The sequence below is a fragment of the Mauremys reevesii genome, linkage group 2, assembly GCF_016161935.1.
Source record: "Mauremys reevesii isolate NIE-2019 linkage group 2, ASM1616193v1, whole genome shotgun sequence".
Lineage (NCBI taxonomy): Eukaryota > Metazoa > Chordata > Testudines > Geoemydidae > Mauremys > Mauremys reevesii.
In genome coordinates, this window is record NC_052624.1 from 246,985,512 (window position 1) to 247,007,734 (window position 22,223).

At 44.8% G+C, this 22,223-nt stretch overlaps 1 protein-coding gene across 2 annotated transcripts; it reads right to left on the reverse strand.

The window, feature by feature from the left end:
* Positions 1-18,113, reverse strand: LOC120399617 (cytochrome b-c1 complex subunit 7). Of its 2 annotated transcripts, none has more exons than XM_039528059.1 (4): positions 17,969-18,113; positions 9,252-9,323; positions 6,873-7,039; positions 1-234 (listed from the first exon to the last, which is right to left on the reverse strand). In XM_039528059.1, exons 1-4 carry the CDS (start codon positions 17,985-17,987, stop codon positions 157-159), a joined length of 336 nt encoding a protein of 111 aa, XP_039383993.1. In that variant the 5' UTR covers positions 17,988-18,113; the 3' UTR covers positions 1-156. The 2 variants fall into 2 exon arrangements, with proteins under 2 accessions (XP_039383993.1, XP_039383992.1); XM_039528058.1 differs by lacking the exon at positions 17,969-18,113 and adding an exon at positions 13,474-13,549.
* Between the last annotated feature and the right edge of the window lie 4,110 nt (positions 18,114-22,223).

The following is a 22,223-nucleotide window of genomic DNA, read 5'->3' on the forward strand; positions in this document are numbered from 1 at the left end:
TTTTGTACTTTGACGTGTTTATTTTAGTTGGACTGACAAATTCAGTGAACAAAGTGTTTCTTCAGCCTCAGATTTTCTTCCCAACGGATTTTTATCATAACACTAAAATATGTCAGAAAGAAATGCAGCAGTTTGCATGAAGCATCTCCCCAGCAGTTACTTCTTGTCCCACTCTTCTCTTTCAAGTCGTTCACGGATTACCTCTTTCAGGTATGGTTCGAGATACTTTTTATCCTGAAAACGAACAGATTTTATTTTTAAAACATGCAAGAAATTTCCCACTAAATGCAGCTCTAACTCTGCAAGTGTGACTGAAAATGGCAGACAGGGGTTCTGTGTTTCTCAAATTCATATCAAACCTTGCCTACTTTAAGGGGCAAAAGATGAATTTTCTAGCTCCAATTTCTGAAATTTCAGCCCGTCATCTGATTGTCAAGCTGTGTTCTATCTTCTCATGCCTCATCACCATTGACAGGCCAAACCATGCTTTCATGTGCAACCCCACCATCTCCAAGTTATGCCCCGTTGGAAGTCTTCCATAGCAAAGGCTCAGGAATTTTTCCAACTCATTGCTCAATACCCAAAGTGCTCTAGTGACATAGCCAAGCTTTATCATTTTAGAGACCCCTTTCTTATTCACATGGTTTTAGCTATTTTATGGGTGAACTTGAGTTCCACATGATCAACAATTGGAAGGCCAATTAAAACGGTAACTAAGCTCTTGCTATTTTATCTGTAGAATAAAATTTCTTTGTGTTTTAAGCATTAAATGCCCTTCAGTTTCTTCCAATCCATTCCTTGAGCTGCAGCAGTAGTGTCCAAGAAAGTTTCACAACTACATGCAACTGTTGTGAATCTGTCCAGCTATTTTTAGTCACTTGAGCAATCCATTATCTGTAGGATCCTATCAATTTAAAAATGTATTAGTCTTATCCATAAGCGATTCTAGTCTTCCTTTCTCCTATACCTCAAGTTATTTTTCCTTTGGATAGCTACTTCTCCAGCCAGTGCAATAGTGGTCAGTCTTGCACACCACCTTTCCAATACTGACAGTTTGCTTGAATCCCTTCTGTTCCTGAAAGAAGCTCCCAAACACTTAAAGGCAGGTTATGAAAGACCTGCCCATCTCAGATAAGATCCAGCCTCTTCAACTCTTAATGTTAGATTCCAAAGCCAGAAGGGACCATTGTGATCAATATCCTGCTGCAGACATTTGGGGCATTTTGTTTTCAACCTTTTAAAGTCACACCAGCTTTAGGATAACAACCAACTCTGGCTTCTTGGCCAATTTCTTGTTTTGAAACAAATTAACCTAACCAGACCATGCAACACAATGTTGTAAAATGAACAACTCCTTTTTGTATTTTGTAAGTATGCCAGGTGATTTGGCTTCAACAGTCAAGGTTTTTACTCTTTTAGCCACCGTATAGCTCAGACAGTAGTTTAAGAGAAACATTCTTTTATATATAAAAGAAAAACCATGCAAAACATAACAACTTCCATCCTAAATTCATACAAGATACTTTATAAAACATTTTAGTTTGCAGTTGTAGAGGTATTTAAGTGCTAAGACTTATTAGACAAGTCACTGTTCTCCACTAAAGAGGAGTGCAGACTTCTGTTAAAACACAGCAATAATACATAACTATTACTCCTGGGGGCATTCTGTGCCAAAAAATAAAAATTCTGTGCACAATATTTTAAAATTCTGCAAATGTTATTTATCAAAATAATACTACAAAAATCACACCATTTCAATTATTTTGGTAATTTATTTCAAAATATGTCAGCAAATATGCCTAACAATACAGATGCACACAAAAATTCCTCCAGGAGTACAGAATTAAAGAAAACCCTATGACAACCCAGTTCCTATTTCTCTGCCCCCTTCCCGTCCAGAGCCCAGCTGGGGGGGGGGGGGGAAGAGGAGGAGGAGGAGGGGAGCAGATACCCACAACTCCTCCCCCCAGAGCCCAGCCATGGCACCTCCCCCAGCCCAGACACTTGCCCTCTTTCCACCCCCTGAGATCAGGGATCCAGAAAGAGAAACAGCTTGATGCTTGGTCCCAGGCTTGCATGGAGTTTCCTGTGCGCTGCTGCCTCCTTCCCTCAGGGCATGCTGGAAATTGCAGCTGCTAGGAACTCTCTAGCTCCCTCCCCCAGGCAGTGTCTCTTCTATGTGCAAGCTGGGCTCTGCAGGGTCCAGCGGTCCCTAGTGGAGCCCAGCAGCACTGCAGCCCATTTCTGTAGGGGGAAAGGAAATTCTGTGCGCATGTTAATTTCTTCAAAAAGAATGAGGAGTACTTGTGGCACCTTAGAGACTAACATTAATTTGGGCATAAGCTTTCGTAGGCTAAAGCCCACTTCATCAGATGCATGCAGTGGAAAATACAGTGAGAGAGAGAGAGACACACACATGAAAAAATGGGTGTTGCCATACCAACCCTAATGAGACTAATCAATTAAGGTGGGCTATTAGCAGGAGAAAAAAAAACTTTTGTAGTGATAATCAGGATGGCCCATTTCAAACAGCTGACAAGAAGGTGAGAGTAACAGTAGAGGGAAAATTAGCATGGGGAAATAGTTTTTACTTTGTGTAATGACCCATCCACTCCCAGTCCTTATTCAAGCCTAATTTAATGGGGTCCAGTTTGCAACAACGTTTCCTCGGCTCTCATCCCCTAACGCCCCTACTCTACTTGCGCTACACTAACGACATGTTCATCATCTGGACCCATGGAAAAGAAGCCCTTGAGGAATTCCACCATGATTTCAACAATTTCCATCCCACCATCAACCTCAGCCTGGACCAGTCCACACAAGAGATCCACTTCCTGGACACTACAGTGGTAATAAGCGAAGGTCACAAACACCACCCTATACCGGAAACCTACTGACTGCTATACTTACCTAGATGCCTCCAGCTTCCATCCAGGACACACCACTCGATCCATTGTCTACAGCCAAGCTCTAAGATACAACCGAATTTGCTCCAATCCCTCAGACAGAGAAACACCTACAAGATCTCTGTCTAGCGTTCTTAAAACTACAATATCCACCTGCTGAAGTGAAGAAACAAAACAGACTGACAGAGCCAGAAGAATACCCAGAAGTCACCTACTACAGGACAGGCCCAACAAAGAAAGTAACAGAATGCCACTAGCCGTCGCCTTCAGCCCCCAACTAAAACTTCTCCAGTGCATCATCATCCTATCCTGAAGGACGATCCCTCACTCTCACAGATCTTGGGAGACAGGCCAGTCCTCACTTACAGACAGTCCCCCAACCTGAAGCAAATACTCACCAGCAACCACACACACCACACAACAAAAACACTAACCCAGGAACCTATCCTTGCAACAAAGCCCGTTGCCAACTCTGTCCACTTATCTATTCAAGGGACAACCATCATAGGACATAATCACAGCCGCCACACCATCAGGGGCTCGTTCACCTGCACATCTACCAATGTGATATATGCCATCATGTGCCAGCAATACCCCTTTGCCATGTACATTGGCCAAACCAGATATTCTTTTGCGTAGAGACTAAACAGACAAATCAGATGTCAAGAATTATAACATTCAAAAACCAGTCGGAGAACACTTCAACCTCCCTGGTCACTTAATTCCAGACCTAAAAGTCTCAATTCTTTAACAAAAAACTTCAAAAACAGACTCCAGCGAGAAACTGCAGAACTGGAATTAATTTGCAAACTGGACACAATTAAATTAGGCTTGAATAAGGACTAAGACTTCAGTAATTCAGTCAGAGGTTAGGGATCTATTACAGGTGGGTAAAGGTTCTGGGGCCTGAAATTGCAGGTCAGACTAAATTGGGGTGCGCAAACTTTTTGGCCCGAGAGCCACATCTAGGAATAAAAATTGTACGGCGGGCTATGAACGCTCAGAAAATTGGGGTTGGAGTGTAGGCTCTGGGGTGGGGCCAGAAATGAGGAGTTCAGGGTGCAGGAGGGGGCTCTGAGCTGGGGAGTGGGGGCTCCAGCTGGGGGTGAGGAGTTTGGGGTGCAGGAGGGTGCTCTGGGCTGGGATAGAGGAGTTTGGAGGATGGGAGGGGAATTGGGGCTGGGGCAGGGAGTGGGTGGGGGGTGCAGGCTCTGGGCGGCGCTTACCTCAAGCAGCTCCTGGAAGCAGTGGCATGTCCCTTCTCCAGCTCTTACGCGGAGGCGCGGCCAGGCAGCTCTGCATGCTGCCCCGCCCACAGGCACCACCCCTGCAGCTCCCATTGGAGCACTGGAGGGGGCCATGCCATGGCTTCTGGGAGCCAGGTGGAGTAGCCCCTGACCCTGCTCCCCAACTGGAGCGCCGGAGGGGGCCCATGTGGCTGCTTCCAGGAGCCGCGTGGAGCGGTGCCGACCCTGTGCCCCGTCTGGAGTGGGGTAAGCCCCAGACCTATGAGATTAGAGTCTGTAAGAACAGCCTTCTCCTGCTGTCTGTCTGCTAATGTAGATGGTCCTAGAGGTCAAGCATGCAGCAGCGCTGAACGCTCAGGATTCAAATCCTGATACACGATTGTGACGGATGTTACAGTTTCAACCAGAGTTTGGTGTTACCTTTCCTTTTAGAAAAGGCTAAAAATTATACCAAATACACATTAAAGAACAATCACTCAGTCAATCATTAGATCACATACTATCAGAATGCAGGTGCACACAAGACAGCAGAATTAAGGTTGCACAGAAAAATGTAAATATGGCATTTCCAAACTTTCAAGTGCTTGACTTTGCAACTCACATGATTTCTGTTTAATGTATGTGATGACCATTAATTACGTAGGCCGACTCTGCATCAGGATTCGGACTGCGTCATATGCGTAGCCGCATATGAGCACTGCGACAATATCGTCATCAGCAATGGATTACCGATATTTTTATATAGATAGAGTAGCTGGATTGCAATTTCCGAGCAGTTACACTGTAGTTAAGTTCTGATATCTGTAATCACTATTAATCATGTAACAAGGAAGTTGGCTACATGACAGATTACTGAATTCACACTCAGAATGCCCTAAGGAGTACTGCACCAAAAAATTTAGAATTCTGTGCATGATATTTTAAAATTGTGCAAGCTTAATTTGTCAATAAATACAGAGGCTCCAGCATGGCAGTGGAGAGCACAGGCCACTGGCTACTCAGAGATGGGAGATCACCCTACAGCCTCCCACCACCCACTCTGGGGATACAAACTCAGTGGTGATGCTGCACCCGACTCCAACACAGCACAAGGCTGGGCCTGCCTCGTGCACTAAGCATGGGGCAAGCAGGCTCAACCAGGCAGGATCCAAGTGTGGAGGGGGTCAGAGTCAGAGGATCCAAGTGCAGGGTGAGAGGATTCTGTGTGGGACAATCTGGGTCTAGGTCAGGGGTGGGCAAACTATGGCCCGCGGACCACATCCAGCCCGCGGGACCATCCTGCTTGGACCCTGAGCTCCCAGCCAGGGAAGCTAGTCCCCGGCCCCTCCCCTTCTATCCCCTCTCTCCTGTGCCACCAGCATTTTGGGCAAGGTGGCAGTCAGGGAACAGGGAGCAGGGGGTGGTTGGATGGGTCAGGGGTTCTGAGGGAGGCAGACAGGGGTAGATAGGGTGTGGGGGCCAGGCTGTTTGGGTGGGAGGCACAGCCTTCCCTACCTGGCAGACCATATATACAGTTTTGCACCCCGATGTAGCCCTCAGGCCAAAAAAAGTTTGCCCCCCATGGTCGAGGTAATTCAGTTTGGGGGGGGGGGGGGAAAGAGACCTGGATGCACAGGGGCTCAGTGGGGGGGCTCCAGGGGCAATGGGACTCTGCAGAGGCTTCCAGGTGAAAGTGGTTGGGGCTCAGCAGAGAGGTCTGGGTACAGCTAATTGGGGGTCAGTGGCTTGGTGCTCTGGATGTGGTGGCTCAGGGTGGTGGGGCTCATCAGGGTAAGGGTTTGAGTGCTGGAAGCTCAGTGGGGGGTGGTCTGGGTGCAGGGGTTGGGGTCCAGAGACAGGGGTTGAGGTTTGGTATGGAGGGTTAGGGGGGTTCTGGATATACAGGGTGTGGCTTGGGTGGGGGGGCACTGCGTATGGGAGGTCCAGATGCATGGGGGTTGAGCAGATGGGGAAGCACCTTCCCATACAGTGACCCCTCCCCCAGCAGCTGCGGAGCAATGGGGGCAAGAAGCAGTGGAGGATGCTGAGCTTCCTGCAGCTGGGTGAGGTTTCTGGAGGCGGATCTGACACAGCCCCAGACACTTCTTGCAGGGGAAGAGGAAGTCCCATCCTCTCCTGCCTCCAGCCCAGTCGGCAGTCCAGTCCAGACTAGCAGCTGATCCCGGCTCACGGTAGGAGCCACTGGCTGAGGTGTCCCCAGCCCTGAGGTAATTTACCTCTCCACCAGCTGCTCCGGGTGCCTGAAATGATGTACTTGTGCAGCTAGGGAGTGGTGTGTGTAAAGATTCCATGTTTATAATTGCAGTTAAGGATACTCAAGCTTCTAAGTAGTGTGTTGCAAGTGGAACTTCCATTTATAAAAGATACAAAATTGTAGTAGACTGACCAAAGTAAAATACTGTTCATTAAATGCATCCTGTAAGATACAAGTGCAAATTTTAAGTCTCACAAACACTCATACACTTGCTCAACTTTACGCATGGGAGTATTCTATAAATTTCACTGGGACTGTGCACATGTATGAAATTAAGCACATGGAAGTCTCTTCAGGATCAAGGCTTAGTAGGTTGTCTTCTGTCCAACAAGAATTCATTGTTTTCATTTACCAGGACATAGCCAAAACTTGTATACAAGGACTGCATTCACATAATGTAAGAAAAACATTTAAAGATGAGAACAGATAAATTGCCTATATTAAAAAAAATGAATTTACACATACCTCTTCATATTTCACCCACTGTTCTTCAGGAAGAATTTGATGTTTCATACTCAAATCAAGGGCTCTCTTGATACGAAATAGTCGTTCATTATAAAGATTTTCTGGAAGCCTCTTCAGTGCTAATTTTACATCATCATTTTCATATATGGTATCATCTCGCATTAATCCTGTAACAGAAACATTTTTTTCCAACGTAAATGAGTTGCCAGTCCTATTGTTAATAGCTGTCAAAATCTTAATTTTAGTTTAATAGTGATTTGCATTTGGAGTACACCATACAAACATTAATACTTAGAGAGTAAGTTTGGTTTCCCTATTACCACTCCATACAAATGGAAATCATTTTTCTACAAAGCAGGTTATTAAATACTGACCTGCATATATATATTATACACACACACACACACTGCAATTTGTGTTTTCTTTTCATAAGAATGAATAGGAAGAAGAAAAAATTAGCCCAATGAGGAAAGTCACTGAAGTCCATTAGTATGTAGTGTCTTTCCCTCTACAGTGACCTTGGGTCTTCCTATTTAGTAATTTAGCTTGTCTTTTAAAGACCCTAATGTTCCTGAGCTATGCTGTATTAAAGATTTTTCTGGGACTTCATTTACTAAAGAAGAAGCCACAAGGTCACTGTAGAGGGAAAGACACTACACACAGAGATCATTAAAAAAAGCAGCATTTCATGTTGATTGAATTATTCCCTTCAGAGTGCAAGCTTGGAATTTGTAAGATCTCATCCCATACGGAGTCATAGTACCCAATACTTCTAGGTTGATGCATTATGAAAGACAGAGCAGAGGATGCTTCAGCAAGCAGCATGGCAAGCCGATCAGTTTTAATAAGGAGAAGACTGACCAAAAGAATCAAGCAGAAATATCTCCTCCTCCAAAAACAATCAATCCTTGACATAGTCTCAATACAGTGAGCAGCAACGATCCCTTGCTGCTACATAGAAAATAAACGAGGCAAGACAAAGTTGTTCATCTTCAAGGCAGAAAGTATTGTAGCTATACTCTATAAATGACTACAGTTTTAATCGTTGTTCCTCAAGATAACATTTACCTAGAGCATCCAAGAAGACTGGGTATTTCTTGTCTGCTTCAGTAATGTTACAGCAGTGTTAACAGCAGTTATTAAAGGCCTACTAAACAGGGTCTACATAGTTTAATGGATTGCTAATGAGATATAGGGTCTCTTCTATAGATTATCAATTCAAAATGAGCCCAAATATCATTGACATCTGATCAGTGTTTGGTGACCAATATGAAATGAGATATCCCACTCCAGTTCCTAGTGGACATACGTCCACCATTAAAAAAAAAAAAATACCAGCAAAACTAGTAGGAATATCTGTTAACAGTTTCAGCAGAAGTGATGAACAGGCCTAAAAACTCTGAAAAAAACATCTCACTCCTAGAGGGAAAACAGCAACCGTGCATGAGAGAGCTTATACAGCCACTGTCTTTTCTGTGGAAAAAATGGACAACTTACCGTAACTCTTTCACAGATAAACTGACTCAGTGTCAAACAGAAGGCCATTAAACTTGTGACTATGCAGATTCCCTTTTAATATCAGTGAATAAACATAACCAGCCATTCAGAAACTAGATTAGTTGGTCCACAGTTCATATGGACTAAAGCTGAACAAATGTAAGGAAATGCTATCAAGGCAAGGTCCTGTTTTTATGGATGAAAGAAATGTTGTAAAGCTGTTTCCTCATAAGCACTGGAGAAGCACATCATCATCATCCGCATAACATTTTCTTTCAACTTCCTTTCCTATTTCTACAGTTCATAACACCATAACTACACATCCTCCAAATGAGTTGTAGTTAATTTTTAAGAGCATGTTTCCAGCTTCTGTTGCTTTGTTTTTTGGGGAATCTTATTGTGGTCAGATCCAGGTCTCATGGATAAACTCTTGGTGATCTCAATCATCAATAGGACTCAGATCAGAGCCTTCAAGAGGTGAACTTTACAGTAAGATCTGAAAATGATGACGATTGGACTCCTGATATCCTTTGGGACAGGGTTCCAGATCATTGCAGTTATTTTCATGGAACTTCTTGCTTCAGTTCATACTTGGGCTCTTAGTTGTAGAGCAGCAAGTTATAGCAGCTACCATAATACATTGCAGAAGAGACAGATTGTTCATCAGTAGTTAGGAAGTATCAGTACTCAAGCTACTACAAACATTTTCACAACTGCAATAGAAGGGTGTGGCTAACTTTGATATGCAAGATGGGCTTTAAATTGAATACAAACACATTAGTTTTGAAATTAACTTTAAAAATCTAGAAAGGTTCTTTACACAGGCAATGGATGCACACAAATGTTCGTTGTTTTTAACTCTTAAAAAATTAAGACACCTACCAAGTTTGTTGAATCCAGCTGCATTGTAATACCATTTGCGAAGGCCTTCTAACAGTCGACCACTTGCTGAAGCTGAAAGGGATCTCTATTAGTTCAGGAGTAAGACAAAACTTAACACTGGTAGATAACTAGCAACGGGTTAACTTGCAAATATTTTAATATCTATTTTGCTATGCATATACGTTCCTTATTATGCCATTTAATCTAGGCTACACCATATCCAGTTTTGTTTTCATCTGCTCTTCAGTGTTTTTAAAGTGATACTGTGCACATAAGATTATAGTACTTCTGCAACACTCATTTTGGTATCTGCCTTATTAAACAGAGTCAAAGTTATATTGGTCCTAGTCCTGGCCCAGTACCAAAAAACCCTCAGACTAATACTGGGAACTAATGACAATTTTAAGGTCCATCAGCTCACAACACACCAGGAATAAAAATATACTCCATACCACTAAAAAACAAAGATGCATTGTTTTCTAATAGTAATATCTGTGTATTTCCCCTAGCCCTTGTGCTATGAGGTATTTGACCCTGAAGTCATGCCACTTTGGTTGCTATCTTTCCCCACCCCCACTTAAGTACAGTATTATTCTAGTGTCTGCTTCCACAAGCAGCACTAGTTAAAATATCTCTGAAGACTTATATGCCAGCTTTCAACTTACACCATTTGTCTAGTTACTACTGAGACATACAAGCTGGTGAACATTATAGCATAACTGAAACAGGCTGGCTAACCTAGTGAGGAGGGCTTTAAACTAGGTTCACCGGGGGAAGGAGACCAAAGCCCCGAGGGAAGTGGGATATCGGGAGAAAGCACAAGTAGGTGAGTGCAAGAGGGGAGGGCTCCTGCCCCATACTTGGACAGCAGGACGATCAGTGAGTTATCTTACATGCCTATACACAAATGCAAGAAGCCTGGGGAATAAGCAGAGAGAACTAGAAGTCCTGGCACAGTCAAGGAATTATGATGTAATTGGAATAACAGAGACTTGGTGGGATAACTCACATGATTGGAGTACTGTCATGGATGGATATAAACTGTTCAGGAAGGATAGGCAGGGCAGAAAAGGTGGGGGAGTTGCGTTGTAAGTAAGAGAGCAGTATGACGGCTCAGAGCTTCAGTATGAAACTGCAGAAAAACCTGAGAGTCTCTGGATTAAATTTAGAAGTATGAACAACACGAGTAATGTCGTGGTGGGAGTCTGCTACAGACCACCAGACCAGGGGGATGAGGTGGACGAGGCTTTCTTCCAGCAACTAACAGAAGTTGCTAGATCACAGGCCCTGGTTCTCATGGGTGACTTTAATCATCCCGATATCTGCTGGGAGAGCAATACAGCAGTGCACAGACAATCCAGGAAGTTTCTGGAAAGTGTAGGGGACAATTTCCTGGTGCAAGTGCTGGAGGAACCAACTAGGGGAAAAGCTCTTCTTGACCTGCTGCTCACAAACAGGGAAGAAATAATAGAGGAAGCAATAGTGGATGGGAACCTGGGAGGCAGTGACCATGAGATGGTAGAGTTCAGGATCCTGACACAAGGAAGAAAGGAGAGCAGTAGAACAGAGACCCTGGACTTCAGAAAAGCAGACTTTGACTCCCTCAGGGAACTGACGGGCAAGGTCCCCTGGGAGAATAACGTGACGGGGAAAGGAGTCAAGGAAAGCTGGCTGTATTTTAAAGAATCCTTATTGAGGTTGCAGGAACAAACCATCCTGATGTGTAGGAAGAAAAGTAAATATGGCAGGCGACCAGCTTGGCTTAACAGTGAAATCCTTGCTCGTCTTAAAACACAAAAGAACAGCTTACAAGAAGTGGAAGATTGGACAAATAACCAGGGAGGAGTATAAAAGTATAGCTCAGGCATGCAGGAGTGAAATTAGGAAGGCCAAATCACACTTGGAGTTGCAGCTAGCCGGAGATGTTAGGAGTAACAAGAAGGGTTTCTTCAGGTATGTTAGCAACAAGAAGAAAGTCAAGGAAAGTGTGGGCCCCTTGCTGAATGAGGGAGGGAACCTAGTGACAGAGGATGTGGCGAAAGCTAGTGTACTCAATGCTTTTTTTGCCTCTGTCTTCACAGACAAGGTCAGCTCCCAGACAGCTGCACTCTGCAGCACGGTATGGGAGGAGGTGACCAGCTCTCTGTGGAGAAAGAAGTAGTTCGGGACTATTTAGAAAAGCTGGACGAGCACAAGTCCATGGGGCCGGATGCGCTGCATCCGAGGGTGCTAAAGGAGTTGGCCGATGAGATTGCAGAGCCATTGGCCATTATCTTTGAAAAAACATGGCGATTAAGGGAGGTTCCGGATGACTGGAAAAAAGCTAACGTAGTGCCCATCTTTAAAAAAGGGAAGAAAGAAGATCCAGGGAACTACAGGCCAGTCAGTCTCACCTCAGTCCCTGGAAAAATCATGGAACAGGTCCTCAAGGAATCAATTCTGAACCACTTAAAGGAGGGGAAAGTGATCAGGAACAGTCAGCATGGATTCTCCAAGGGCAAGTCATGCCTGACTAACCTAATTGCCTTCTATGATGAGATAACCGGCTCTGTGGATGAGGGGAAAGCAGTGGATGTGCTATTTCTGGACTTTAGCAAAGCTTTTGATACAGTCTTCCACAGTATTCTTGCCAGCAAGTTAAAGAAGTATGGGCTGGATGAATGGATGGTAAGGTGGATAGAAAACTGGCTAGATGGTCGGGCTCAACGGGTAGTGATCAATGGTTCCATGTCTAGTTGGCAGCCGGTATCAAGTGGAGCGCCCCAAGGGTCGGTGCTGGGGCCGGTTTTGTTCAATATCTTCATTAACGATCTGGAGGATGGTGTGGACTGCACCCTTAGCAAGTTTGCAGATGACACTAAACTGGGAGGAGTGGTTGATACGCTGGAGGGTAGGGATAGGATACAGAGGGACCTAGACAAATTAGAGGATTGGGCCAAAAGAAATATGATGAGGTTCAACAAGGACAAGTGCAGAGTCCTGCACTTAGGACGGAAGAATCTCATGAACTGCTATAGACTAGGGACCGAATGGCTGGGCAGCAGTTCTGCAGAAGAGGACCTAGGGGTTACGATGGACGAAAAGCTGAATATGAGTCAACAGTGTGCCCTTGTTGCCAAGAAGGCTAATGACATTTTGGGTTGTATAAGTAGGGGCATTTCCAGCAGATCGAGGGATGTGATCATTCCCCTCTATTCAGCACTGGTGAGGCCTCATTTGGAGTACTGTGTCCAGTTTTGGGCCCCACACTACAAGAAGGATATGGATAAATTGGAGAGAGTCCAGCGGAGGGCAACAAAAATGATTAGGGGGCTGGAGCACATGACTTATGAGGAGAGGCTGAGGGAACTGGGATTGTTTAGTCTGCAGAAGAGAAGAATGAGGGGGGATTTGATAGCTGCTTTCAACTACCTGAAAGGGGGTTCCAAAGAGGATGGATCTAGACTGTTCTCAGTGGTAGAAGATGACAGAACAAGGAGTAATGGTCTCAAGTTGCAGAGGGGGAGGTTTAGGTTGGACATTAGGAAAAACTTTCACTAGTAGGGTGGTGAAGAACTGGAATAGGTTACCCAGGGAGGTGGTGGAATCTCCTTCCTTAGGAGGTTTTTAAGGTCAGGCTTGACAAATCCCTGGCTGGGATGATTTAGTTGGGTTTGGTCCTGCTTTGAGCAGGGGGTTGGACTAGATGACCTCCTGAGGTCCCTTCCAACCCTGAGATTCTATGAAAGACAATTAGACATCATTTTAGAGCATTGATATTAAGAAATTTAGTTGAGTTTTTACAAGCCAATCTAAGATCACAAACTAAGATTTTTATGTTAAAGAGAACCTATACCAGTTTAAATTATTAGTAGAGAACAAAAGAAATTATTTTCGGTGTTTAATAAAACTGGGCACCCATTACTCCCCATGTGCCCAAAAGTATATCAAATTGCATAATGGAAATTGACAGCCTTAGATTTCACTGGGGAAGGGAACAACAGTGAAGATAAATATTAACTTAAGTTTTGCCTAACAGAGTTTGGGGGAGGGGAGGATTTTTGCACAAAGTTAACATTGTACAATACAAGAAGAAAATGATTAAATGAGGCACAGGTGGAAAAATACTTGTATTGATTTAACAGCAAGCTTTTTTAGAACTCTCTTTCTATACTATTTGTTATAGCTTTTTATACCACACTTCACTGAGCATCTTCCAGTAGTGCATTAAGCATTTACTAACATCTGTCATGTTTGTTCTCATCCTCTTCCGAGAGGTGCGTACAGTGGAGCGTCTTATTTTGATAGGCTTGTTTTTTTTCCTTTTTGTTCCTGAGCTAGTAATTAAAAAGAACACGAACAGGGATAGCAATAAGTGATATTATAGAATAGTTTTACATACAATACCTGTACGTCATTTACATACATTACTCCATCTCTCTGGCCTTGCTCAGTGGAAAGATTTTAGTGCTTAAATGGACACCATCAACTTGAAATGTAGTCAGTTACACAAAAGGAATTAAAAAGTTTCAGGTATTACATCACCCCTGACACTCCGTGCAAATTTCTGTGATTTTACAATCACACTTGCACATTATTCCTAGAAGAACCCTAAACATAACATGGCAACAGAGAGGTTTCCAAGGAAGTTAATTTTGTGTGGGATACTCAAAGGAGGAGAGAAAGAATGCTGATGTGATGAGTACCTTAAAAATACATTAAACATGTTGCAGAGAGTATAAATGAGCAGTTTTGAAGAAACCACAAATAACAGAAAGGTAGGTGATTTCCCCCCACTCACACACACTCTCCCAAGTTTAATTTCCAGGTACTCTATAAGGAAGAGCCCACAATGGAAGGAAAACAAACAAACAATGTGTCACCAACTCTACTGCTAACTGTTTCTCTGGCTGTACTTGTAAAGCCCTGGCCAGACAGGCATCTGGACCCTGGAGGCTTCTACCCAGGTCCTGGTCTTGATTTGCTGAGAATACAGCCTGCATATCCCCACTAACAAAAGCTAGGCAGGGAAATCCAGCATGAAGTGTGTCTGTTGGTGGACTTTTTCACAAAGCATAAGACACACCCAGGAGGAGGTGGTTTGTCTGTGTAGCATCTGGGAGCACAAGGACATCAACAGGATGCTCATGAAAACATCAAGAATGGAGGATGCTAGCTGACTGGAGAAGATTACAGCCCTACCAGAGGAGGAAGGAGAACTGGCTGCTGGCCACATCATGCAGTAGACGGTGCTCAACTCCCCACTTGGGTCCCCTGTCCATCAAGGTCAAGAACCAGTATGCTGTCCTGGCAACATGACAAGAGGAGCAGACACCAATGGCTGAAGGAAAGGAGCCACCTGCCCCCAAGGCTGGAAGGCTCACAGCCACCACACCCAAAAGAAGGAGACAAAAGGTGGTGGTGATTGGGGACTCATTTTGGAGGGGGATGGAGGCATCCATCTACTGACATGACTCAACATCCCAGAAGGAGCACTGCCTGTCTGTAGCCCACATCTCAGATGTTATAGAAAGGTTGCCAAGATTCATTTGTCCTTCTGATCACTACCTCATGCTTCTCATTCACATGGGCACTAATGATACCACAGGCATGACCCTGAAAAGATCAGCACTGACTACTGGGCTCTGGGAGCAAAGGTGAAGGAGCCAGAGATGCAGGTTGAGGGTAAAGGGCACAATCAGGGACATGTGTATGTTGGAGATGAATGCATGGCTGTGTAATGTTGACAGGAGGGCTTTGGCTTCTTGGACCATGGGATGCTGTTCAGGAGAGGAGGACTGGTAGGAAGAGATAAGGTTCACCTGACCATGAAGGGGAAGAACATTTGTGTGCACTGACTTGACAACCTAATGAGGAGGGGTTTAAACTAGGTTCAAAGGGGACCCATGACAGAAGCCCACAGGTAGGTACAAAAATGAATCCTACCAGAAGTGGAAACAGACAAATTTCTAAGAATGAGCACAACAGAATAGCACAACAAAATGAGAAAGGCTAAGGCACAAAATGAGTTACAGCTAGTAATGGACATAAAAGGCAATAAGAAGAGGCTACTAATATATTTACAGAACAAGAGAAAGTCAGGAAAGTGTGTGTCCACTACTTAGTAGGGAAGAAGGGCTAATAACAGATCAACACCTCAGCCTTCTGGATGTCAATGCCTATTTTGCTTCACTCCTCACTAGGAAATCATGACCAGATGCTTAACACAATTAGTATTAACAAGGAGGAAGGAACACAGACCAAATTAAAAAACACAGAACAAGTTAAAGAATATTTAAATAAGTTAGATATAGTCAAGTCAGCAGCACCTGACAAAATTCACCCTAAAATACTTCAGGAACTAGCTGAAACAATCTAAGAACCGTGGAGAACAGATGAAGTTCCAGAGGACTGGAGAAGGGCAAACAGTACCTATCTTTAAAAGGGGAACAAAGAGGACCCAAGGAATTCTAGACTAGTCAGCTGAATTTTGATACAGTACCTGAGAAGATAAAAGTTAACAATCCATTTGTAGCATCTTCAAGATAATAGGGTTATTAGTAATAATCATGATCAAATCATGCCAAACTACTGTATATACTCGTTCATTAGCCCATTTGTTTATAAGCTGACCCCCCAAGATGGTTAGGTAAAAATAGCAAAAACTGTATGACTCTTTCATAAGCCGACCCTATATTTGAGGGGTTGGCAAACTTTGGCTCCCAGCCATCAGGGTAAGCCGCTGGCGGGTTGGGACGTTTTGTTTACTTGGAGCATCTGCAAGCATGGAGCCCCTCAGCTCCCTGTGGCCGTGGTTCCCCATTCCCAGCCCATGGGAGCTGTGGAAAGTGGCACCACTTTCCGCAGCTCCCATGGGCTGGGAACAGGGAACCGCGGCCACAGGGAGCTGAGGGGCTCCATGCCTGCAGCCGCTCCAAGTAAACAAAATGACAATGTATTAGATATTCAATTCAATGATTCCATAGAGTTTAAAATCATCAAATTTTGGTGTAGACCCATTTATAAGCTGACCCCCGCTCTTTGATGCGTCACTTTTTTAACAAAAATATTTGGCTTATGTACAAGTCTATACGGTTATTTTCTCCTTTTATAGGATTACTGGCCTAGATGATGAGAGAGAAGCTATGGCTGTGATACATGTTGATTTTAGTAAGGCTTTTTTGACATATTGCCACATGATTTTTTATTAGCAAACTAGGGAAATGTGATTAGATGATACTACTATAAGGTGGGTGCACAACTGATTCAAAGACTGTACTCAAAATACTTCACTGTCAAACTGGAAGAACATATCTAGTGGCCTTTTTCAGGGGTCACTCCAAAGTCTGATACTATTCAACATTTTCATTAATGACTCGGATAATGGAGTAGACAGTATGCTTATAAAGTATGTAGATGATAGCAAGCTTGGGGGGGACAGGATTAGAATTCAAAGTGACTTTGACAAATAGGAGAACTGGTCTGAAATAAACCAAATGAAATTCCAGACAAGCACAAAACTCTACACTCGGGGGAGGGGATCAAATACACAACTATAAAATGGGGAATATCTGGCTTGGCAGTAGTACTGCTGAAAAAGACCAGGGATTATAATGGATCACATACTGAATACAAGTCAATCATGTGATTCAGCTGCAAAAAAGGCTAACATTCTGGGATGTATTAACAGGAGTGTCATACGTAAGAAAAGGGAGGCAATTGTCCTGCTCTATTTGATACTAGTGAGGCCTCAGCAGGAGTACTGCATCCAGTTCTGGGCACCACATGTCAAAGAAGATGATGTAGACAAACTGGAGACAGTCCAGAAGATGGCACCAAAAATGATAAAAGATCTAGAAAAATTGATCTATAAGGAAAGGTTTACATGGCTGAGCAGGGTTAGTCTTGAAGAAAGGACAACTGGAGGGGGGGAAAGGGGATCTGATAACAGTCTTCAAATATGTTAAAAAGACTGTTATAAAGAGACAGTGATCAATTGTTTTTCCATGTCCGCTGAAGATAGGAGATGTAGTAATGGGCTTAATCCACAGCAAGGGAGATTTAGGTTAGATGTTAGGAAAATCTTTCTAACTATAAAGATAATTTAATCCTGGAATAGGCTTCCAAAACAAGTTGTGAAACCACTGTCACTGACGGTTTTTAAGAACAGGTTAGAGTTGACAAATACCTCTCTAGGATGGTCTAGGACTCTAGGTATACTTGGTCCAGCCTCAGTGCAGGGCATGGACTAGATGAGCTCTCCAGGTCCCTTCCAGCCCTACATTTCTGACTGTATATGAAAACACCGTGCAAAACAGAAACTTAGCCACCCGACAACACGAACATTAAGCCACCTCACAAACACCTTTGAAAAAGCAAATTCCCCAGACTTCACAAAGAAGCAGAACTGAATTTACTTTGAGCCCCAATTCCCCAATTTAACTCCCCGCGCCCACTGAATTCCCAGGTGGGGCCCCGTCTACCCACCCAACCCATCCTCTGGCGCCGCCTGCCCACACTGAACTGCCCCCGCAGAGCCGTTTGCTGGGGGCTAATGAGGCCGGGCTGCGGATGGGGCCTCTCCCCCCACCCTCTGGGGGAACGTCCCAGCAGCGGCCGGGGGCGGATCACTCGCTCCGCGCACGGAGCCCGGCACGGCCACGTCCCTAGGCTCATCCGAGGCCAGAAGACCGGAAAGGACACGCAACTCGCGGAGGCCGCAGCTACCAACTCCTCACCTGGTGCCCTCGCCGCCATCTTGACCTCAAAGAGAAGCGCGGGCTTCTGGGTAAACTACCGAGTCCCAGCGTCACGTGAGGAGCGGCCGCACTCACGTGACCCGCGCGGGCTCTTTTCCGTTTGTGCAATGCGCATGCGCGCCGGGAGGCTTGTAACGTAACCTGGGCTCGCCGAGTTGCGGTGGGGCGAGGCGGGTGGAGGGGCTGGGCCTCGCCAGGGCTACTGCGATCCCACTGGCTCCCCGCTACGCACTGCGGGGCTGCGACCGTTAGCGCTTCCCCCGGCTGTGGGCGCGGCCCCAACAGCTCCCGCTCCCCGTTGGCGGGCCCGGGAGGCGCCGGCCCTGGCGAAGCAGAGGCAGCGCTGGGGAGGGGGACCCGGGCCGCGCTCAGGCCGGGCGCGTCGCTCAGCCGCGCACTGGAGCCGCTTCGGTGGCTCGTTCCTGCGGGCCGGTTCCGCGCTCCCGCAAGGGGGGCAGGCTGCAGCCGCGGGCGCGCCGGGGCAGGGCGCTGTCTATTGCAGCAGCACTTAGCCGACCCGCAGCGGTCAGGATTAGGCACCACCCCAACAGCGCGAGCCGGTCCCTGCCCCAAGGCGCCTACAATCTACATAGGCCAAAGAGAGTGAATTTGATCTACTGTCAGGGCCCAATTAACTTTTAACTTTGCGGGCCCCCATGGAGCAAGGTGCGGGGGGGTGGGATGGTCAGTCTCCAGAGGGAAGGGTGGCCTGGTGGCAATGAGGCAGGGTGGGAGCAGACCCATTCTGCGCAGCCCAGCAGGCAGGTGCTGTTTACAAACCTGTAGCTGTCGGATGCACACTGGCCTGCCCAGCCTTGTTCGGGCAGCATGCCCCTTCCCCTGAGGGTGGGCCCCCACCACTTTGCCCCCAGTGCCCCACCCTTATGCCCAGCACTCCCTCCCCCAGAGACCTCCACCACAGAGCTCTAGATGGACCTTTGGTCTGACCCAGTATGGCTGTGCTGATGGTCTTAATAGTGGAGTGGCGGGGGAAAGTGTTCTACCATGGTGAATGGAATAAGTCAGCCCTTTCCAGAAACCTTCTGCAAAGGATTGCAGAGTACATCCATGACAGCTTCCTAGAGATCTCCATGGAGGATTCCCGGGCCAGCCCCATGCACATAAACAGTCTCTTTTGGAGAGTACCCTCTGTGTAGCTGGAGTAGCCACTGATTCCCACTACACCTTTTTTGTTCAGATTAAAAATAATAATAGCATGTAATCCGTACAGTTTGATTGAAAATGTGCACTCCCCAGAGGGGCCTTCCCTGGCCTCATACACCACTGTCAGCAGGTCCTGTGAAGGGATGGGCTCCAGGGTTAAAAACAGTTTTGGGCTGTAAGGGAGAATGGATCTTCCGCTAGCCTGCCTCATGTTCTCTTCCTCCTCCTTTTCCTCGTCAACAATGTCCTCCTCATTGCTCGAGGTTGCCTGGGGCTCCTGGGAGATATCCACAGAGCATTTAGGCGTAGGCATGCAGCTCCTCATAAAAGCGGCATGTCTGTGGGGTGGAACCAGAACAACTGTTTGCCTCCCTTGTCTTATGGTATGCTTGCTGAAGCTCCTTTATTTTCATGGGGCACTACTGTGTGTCCCTGGTGTAGCCCTTCTCCCGAATACCCTACGCAATCTTGGCATAGATGTCAACATTTTTTCTGCTGGATTGGAGCTCTGCTTGCACAGACTCTTCTCTCCACATAGCAATAAGATCCACCACTTCTTGTGTACTCCATGCTGTAGTGTTTATATGGCCTTGAGTCTCTGTGATCAGCTGTGCTGGCAAGTTCTCCGCAGATCAAACAGGAAATGAAAATTCAAAAGTTCCCGGGGCTTTAACAGGGGAGTGGCTGTTTCCTGCATACCTGGCTGATGTGCAATGGAGTTGAAAGTGCTCTCCAATGTGGTCACCGCAGAGACCTGTGAGACCTGAAGGCCAATTCATTTGAATTACACAGTGCAGTGTCTACACTATCCCCATGTCGACTCATGGTTGTTGAATCAAGTGCTACGCCTTTGCACAGATGTCGACTTTACAGGCCACTTCGGTTGGTGGAAAGGACTCAGTGTAGATACACATTATTAGATCTACTTAATGTGGCTTATGTCAACCTAAGTTTGTAGTGTAGACCAAGCCTAAGTCCCCAAGAAGACAGCAATAGGTCAGTGGAAGAATTCTGTCAACCTAGCTACTGCCTCTTGGGGAGGTAGATTACCTACACCGGTAGGAGAATCCCTCCTGTTGGCATAGGCAGCGTCTACACTGAAATGCTGCAGTGTGCCCCTGCAGCATTTTAAGTGTAGAGAAGCCCTAGGGAATACATACTAGCTTTACCAGCACAGCAAAAGATTTATCCTTTCCCCTCCTTACCAAGGATACTGACACCACATTGTTTCCAGAGCCCTGGGAGTCTGAAGAACTCCACCTAGCTCAGGACTCCAGCTCCCTTCCCTAATTCTTCCCTCCCCATCTCCCACAAGTAATCAGAATTGGAGTCTTCCCTGTCCCAACAAGGTCTCAGGCACTGCAGACAGGGTTCCAGGCCTGAGGGTCTTCCTCCTCACATTGGCACCCATGGAAGTTATAGAAAAATAGACTTAAGGCAACCCCAGCAACTATAACCTCCATTTTATTCAAATCCACCCTCTTATGCATGCTCCATTTAAAAGGGTAGGTACATGCTAGACCCCAGGCTCAGTCTATTCTGCAATTCCACAGCAGAATCCACTCTACCTTGCAGAATTGTGCTCCAGAATCCCATTTTGATTTATTTTAAATCAGTGGTGATTGCTCTCATGATTGTGATTGTGACACTGAGCCAGAAAGGGTTAAGCAACTTGCAGATGAAATTACCAAAATTCTACTTTTTAAAGATGTAAATTATAATTAGGTCTATTCCTTATAAATAACTAGCAAAGCCATGTTAAATAGACTGGTGCTTTGAAATGTAGACTTGTATTGTTAAATAATTGGAAGAAGATAGTGATTGTAGTAGTCTATGTTTACCTATATCTTGTTAGAGATTAACAGTATCACCAGATGGTTCCTGTCTGTCACTATGTTCTAATGAGTCAAAGATCAAAGGAGAATATTAACATTTAAATGAACTTTGAATATGGCAATATTGTCTTTATTTATCTTTGAAATATGTAATAAACTACCTGTAAATGGCAGAAGATGGGCCCTATGCAGCTAATTACTGGTGATATTTAGGAAATAGGCCTACTTCAAAGACACAATGCTTCACCTATTATTCACCTGCTGTCAAGAGGTTGCCAGAGAACTATAAAAAGAACTCTGGGTCCCTAATCCTATCATCTCAGATCTGCTTAAGCTTCATCAGGGAAAGGTTGAGTTGCAAGACTTTATGGTCCCCAGCTACAGTCTGGGTCATCTTGATATTGGACTATAACCTATGGAACTTATTCTGAAAGAACTTTTTGCAACTCTAAAGCTCACCATCTCTGCTGTGAAACTAAACTAAGAACTTTATTCATATCTGTATGTATAATGATCTTTTAACCTATACTCTCTCTTTTCTTTAGTACATTTTAGTTTAGTTAAGAATTGGCTGTAAGCATGTATTTAGGTTAGAACTGAAATATTCATTGACCTGGTGGGTAATGTGTTCGATCCTTTGGGATTGATAGAATTTTGCATATGATGAATAAGATTTTCAGTAATCCTCATCATATTTGATTTGGCTGCCTGGGTGGGAGCCTAAAGCTGGATTGTTTTAAGGGAACTGTGTTTTTGGCTTCTAGGTAACCAGTGAGGTGTTGCAGAAGCTGTTTTGTTGCTGGATTTGTGAATCTAATTATTAGAAATATTATCATGTGCTGCAAAGAGTCACTTGAAGCTCCCAAGCTTCAGTCTGAGTATCACTGCTTTAAAGAGAGAGAACTATTAGAGAACATAGGCTCCAAATTTTAGCTTTAAAAATATATCAGTGGAAATATTTTCATTGCATTTTAATAAATTTGAATTAAAATATCTAGTTTTTAAACTTTTAAAATATTTATAAGCCAAGCACTACATCACTGTGCTTGCATGAAGAATCATACTGATTGTAAACAAGATCAGAAAGTGTCCTGTCTAGTTCAATTTATTTTATGCATTTTATTCAGCTTGGCAAGTAGCATGGACAATGAAGGTGTTTGTTTTTCATAATTCTGTATTAATGAATGCAGTCAGTTTAGATCACTTCCATCTGAATATATTTATCTATTATTACA

Coding starts and splice junctions, on each gene's coding strand:
- LOC120399617 (XM_039528059.1), bottom strand. Junction 7,040..9,251: donor AGCTGGATTCAACAAACTTG/GTAGGTGTCTTA, acceptor TTTCTGTTACAG/GATTAATGCGAGATGATACC. Junction 235..6,872: donor AGTGGGTGAAATATGAAGAG/GTATGTGTAAAT, acceptor GTTCGTTTTCAG/GATAAAAAGTATCTCGAACC.